General features: G+C 48.2%; 1 protein-coding gene across 1 annotated transcript in view; it reads right to left on the minus strand.

The window, feature by feature from the left end:
* LOC134449561 (intermembrane lipid transfer protein VPS13B-like) overlaps nucleotides 1-5,000 on the minus strand; it is a 646,790-nt gene that overhangs the window by 21,821 nt on the left and 619,969 nt on the right. Inside the window, exons 55-56 of the mRNA XM_063199569.1 lie at nucleotides 3,685-3,812; nucleotides 1,772-1,986 (exon numbers count right to left, since the gene is read on the minus strand). Of these exons, the coding sequence (XP_063055639.1) occupies nucleotides 1,772-1,986; nucleotides 3,685-3,812 (343 nt within the window). The remainder of the gene's footprint in view (nucleotides 1-1,771; nucleotides 1,987-3,684; nucleotides 3,813-5,000) is intronic.

Genomic DNA, 5,000 nt, shown 5'->3' on the forward strand with positions numbered 1-5,000 from the left:
TAAATGTGTGCACGTGCACGAAGGGTACACGTGTGTGTGCTGTGTTGCGTGTGTGCGTGTGTGCGTGTGTGTGTGTTTGTGTGTTTGTGTGTGTGCGTGTGCGTGTGTGTTTTAGGTGGGCCCCCAAGGGGGGGTTCCTCGCCTCGTCTCCCATGAGCAAGAGGAGAAGCCGGCATCTTGAGGAGCGCTAAACCCCCGTGCCGTCACAATAACCCTGTCTTCACGCCGCCCGGGGCAACGACCTTTGAACCCGCCTGTAAGAGGAGCCTAACACCCTGCCCCTGAACTCAACCATGCCCCAGACACAACCACAGGCACAGACATAGACACCCCCCCACACACACCCACACTCAACCCACAGTCTGACTACACTGCCAAGACTCAACCAGACCACCCCCATCCTCAATGCCTTCTTTCAGTCAAAACCCACATCACTCAAGCCATGACGGGTTGACAGAGCATTTGTCGAAGATGTGACATAAAACCAGGCACACACTTAAGCTTTTACCTTAAAAAACGTATCGGTCATAGATATTCAACCTATAGATTCTACTTCATCTATCCATAGAGTTATTGTTCAGGGCCCATAATGACTATTTATTACCATGAGGAACTGTCAATTGGACAGAACACCACCGTGGAATACAGTACACCAAATTTCTTTCACTACCCTCTAGTGGTGCAGGTGGTAACTGCAGCTACATTGATGGGGGTTGGAGAGCTGACATCCAAAACACACACCTGCCAAGGGACTACAGTTGAACGTTAACATGACTTCTATAACCTGGTCCATTACATTTTTCCTTGTTTCATCTAAGGACAATGTGTCTGTTGTACACTTCCCCAGCTGAAAATAAATAAACCCAAACCTGTTACCTGTGACTGTTGATGGGCTCAGTGTGTGTGTGTGTGTGTGTGTGTGTGTGTGTGTGTGTGTGTGTGTGTGTGTGTGTGTGTGTGTGTGTGTGTGTGTGTGTGTGTGTGTGTGTGTCTGTATATATTAGTGTTTGCATCATACCTGTCAACCATCCCTAATTTCCCGGGAAATTCCCTATTTTTGACTCATTTCCCGATTTGAAAAATTTCCCGGAAATATCCCGGATTTTTCACATTATCAAAAAACACAGTTGGTCCAGTAGGCTATTTATAGGCTACCCACGGCCCTGTCCGACGAGCCACACCCCCTCTTGAAGAGAGAGACAGAGGGTCTTGCTTATCAAGCTACCTTCCAGAAGACGGTAGCCTATGCCAGACACCAAGAATTGAAGTTCCTTGAAAATACGAGCTGTCAACCTCGAGCTCCGTAGCGCTTGTGCGCCCACTCTTTTCCTCAGAAACCGTCAGTTCATGCATCGCATAAAACAGCCTCGGAACAGCAAACATGCGATTAACCTAATCACAACCTGTACCAGCACGAAGTTTTGCACGAACAGACAACTTGTACGACAAAAAAAACAAGAAGAAAGTCATTGCGCTCATTTAATTGTTTTGTTTTCATTGCATTGTTTCTCCACGCTGTAAAACGTGTGCTGAGGGATTTTAGACAGGATCTGTCTTTGCACGCGCGCTGTTGTGAAAAGCAGAGTAGAACGCACCGTCCGATCTGTCTCTGCCATCCCGTTGACTGTCAAAATTTGGCCTTTAGAAATTTTCCCGGATTTTGGCTTAAAATATGGGAATTTTCCCGGATTTTGGGAGCTCAAAGTTGACAAGTATGGTTTGCATGCGTGTAACTGCATCAAGTGGGATGGAGATGTGTCCACTTCCTGACCTGTGTCCCAGGGCTGTTGATGTCGATGGGTTCGGTCCAGGCTGGCTGAGGCGTCAGCGCGGGGGCCTCGGGGCCCGGTGTGGCCCTCAGGAGCAGCGTGGGGAGGCTCTCGCGGGGCCGGCAGTCGGGGAAGGCGGAGGCCTGATGGTAGAGCTCGTGGTGCAGGGAGCTGAGGGCCGGGAGGGGCCGGCAGAACACCTCCGTACGGGGCGGCTCTGGAGAAGAGGTCCCAACACACACACAAGGGGTTACACCATAATACACACACACCGTACACACTCACCATACACACACACACACACACACACACACACACCATATACCACACACACGCACACACACACACACACACACCGTCCGTACACACACAAAGACACACACACACACACACTGTGTGGGCACATAAGCACACACACACCCACATATGCACCAATACACCTACCCACACACACACATTGAAATCCACATGTGCACATACTGAACATCTACAGCAACATTTGGAAGGCAGGTGCATGATTTCACAGGTTGACACCTATGTGTAACATAAAAGGATGCATCTCTCCATCCATACACATAAAAATACAAATACAAACAATCACAACCCTTCTTTTCCCTCCCCACACCCACCCACAACGTGCAGACACCCAGAGGGAAGCAATACTTCATGTCAACAAAGAACATGTCATCGTCTCAAGTGCTGTGATGTTTTTGTGTGGTTTCATAATTCTTTGTAAATCCTTTGGCAAGAAAGAAAGGAGAGAGAAAGAGAGAGAGAGTGGAGTGTGTGTGTGTGTGTGTGTGTGTGTGTGTGTGTGTGTGTGTGTGTGTGTGTGTGTGTGTGTGTGTGTGTGTGTGTGTGTGTGTGTGTGTGTGTGTGTGTGTGTGTGTATGCGTGTGTGTGTGTGTGTGTGTGTGTGTGTGTGTGTGTGTGTGTGTGTGTGTGTGTGTGTGTGTGTGTGTGAAATTGACTTGTTTACAGGCTCTGAGAATGTCTCCTGCTCCCAAAGGAATTGTTACACTGCGACAGCAACTCATTGACGTAAAACAGAGAATTATGGGAAACAGGAGGAATAGCAATTCACTGACGCAACGCCGAGCATTCTGTAGAAGAAGACGTGATGGCAAGTAACCGTCTGATGTTAAAACGAGAAATTTCTGGGCGAAACAAAAGGAATAGTAACCGACTGACGACTGACTGAAGAAAAGCATTCTGGGCGATCAGAAGTAATAGTGAACGACTGACGTAAACAAAAAACAAGGAATTCCGGGGAAAGAAAAGAGATAGTAACTGACTGACGTAAATCAAAACATTCTAGTCACCGGGAACATATGAATCCCATTGCGATTACACTCTGGAAGTGTGTGGTCATCACAGTAAAGAGAGGACTGTGTGTGGGTGTGTGTGTACGATATGTGTGCTTGTTTTTGTGGCACTGTGCTTGAGTCTTGGTGCTTGTTTGAGTGAGTGCTATGCAGGCGTGTGTGTGTGTGTGTGTGTGACTAGAGTACAATGGAGTACATGAGTGTACTCTACTGTAACACTGTGTGTGAGTGAGTGTTGTAAGTGTGTTTTGTGTCTGTGTGTGCTTGTGTGTATGAATGAGGCCCACGCGTTTGTGCGTTTGTGTGTGTGTGTGTGTGTGTGTGTGTGTGTGTGTGTGTGTGTGTGTGTGTGTGTGTGTGTGTGTGTGTGTGTGTGTGTGTGTGTGTGTGTGTGTGTGTGTACCTTGAGCAGAAGGTCGATGGGGCAGTGGTTGTTTCTATGTGTGTGTGTGTGTGTACCTCTGGTGTTCTCCTGGAGCAGTAGGTCTATGGGGCAGCGGTTGTTTATCTGTGTGTGTGTGTGTGTGTGTGTGTGTGTGTGTGTGTGTGTGTGTGTGTGTGTGTGTGTGTGTGTGTGTGTGTGTGTGTACCTCTGGTGTTCTCCTTGAGCAGTAGGTCTATGGGGCAGCGGTTGTGCAGCAGCATGCGTGGGGAGGGGTCCTCACTCACTGTCACGTACGTCACACCCATGTGCTCCTGGTACGTCAACACCAAGGGCCTGTAACGCACACACACACACACACACACACACACACACACACACACACACACACACACACACACACACAAACGCACCATATTATGTATGCACAAAAACACATACACACACACATACATACACACATGCACACACACTCAAACACACAAACCATCATGCACACACACACACACACACACACACACACACACACACACACACACACACACACACACACACACACACACACACACACACACACACACACACACACACACACACACACACATATCCAAATCAGCATGCACACACACACACACACACACACACACACACACACACACACACACACACACACAGCCTCTCCACCAATATGTTTCTCACACTCTGTCTCTGTACTCTGTCACAAACACACAAGTATGCATATAAAAACAAACATCATTCTCTGATCATGTGGAATACAACCCTCCACCCTCCACCCTCCACCCCCTCTTGTCGAGTCCCATGTGCTGGTGGTGGAAGCTGCTGCTCTCCTCTCGGTCCATTATTGAAGCCAGCCGGAGTAACTCAGAGCCTGCCTGGGAACCCAACTGACTCCCTCGCCTGTGTGACTGACTGACAGACAGACTGTCTGAGTAGTGTGGTGAGGTATAAGTGTAGAGTAGCGAAGTGAAATGAAGTGTAGAGTAGTATAGTGTAGAGTAGTGTGGTGTAGTGTAGTTTAGAGTAGTGTAGAGTAGAGGAGTGTAGTGTAGTGTAGTGTAGATAAGAGTAGTGCAGTGTAGAGTAGAGTAGAGTAGAGTAGAGTAGTGTAGTGTAGTGTAGTGTAGAGTTGTGTTGTGTTTTGGTGGGCTAGTGGACCAAGGAACCTTCTCAACTCGGCTCACAAGTCACAGCTGGCCTTCATGGCAGAACGAGGCCAAGACCAAGCCCACCTCGTAAAGACATCACTAATGTAGTCGCTCATGAACCCAATGAAACCCATCTCTTGCCCTCACCCTCTTGCTCTTGTCTTTCTCTGTCTTTTTTTGCTCATTTTTCCTAAAAGAGAGAGAGAGAGAGAGAGAGATAGAGAGAGAGAGAGAGAGAGAGAGAGAGAGAGAGAGAGATAGATAGAGAGTGTGTGTGTGCGTGTGTGTGTGCGTGTGTGTGTGTGTGTGCGTGCGTGCGTTCATGTGCGAAGGTGTGTGATGCATCTATGTGTGATGC

Source organism: Engraulis encrasicolus, chromosome 5 (genome assembly GCF_034702125.1).
Source record: "Engraulis encrasicolus isolate BLACKSEA-1 chromosome 5, IST_EnEncr_1.0, whole genome shotgun sequence".
NCBI classification, from domain to species: domain Eukaryota; kingdom Metazoa; phylum Chordata; class Actinopteri; order Clupeiformes; family Engraulidae; genus Engraulis; species Engraulis encrasicolus.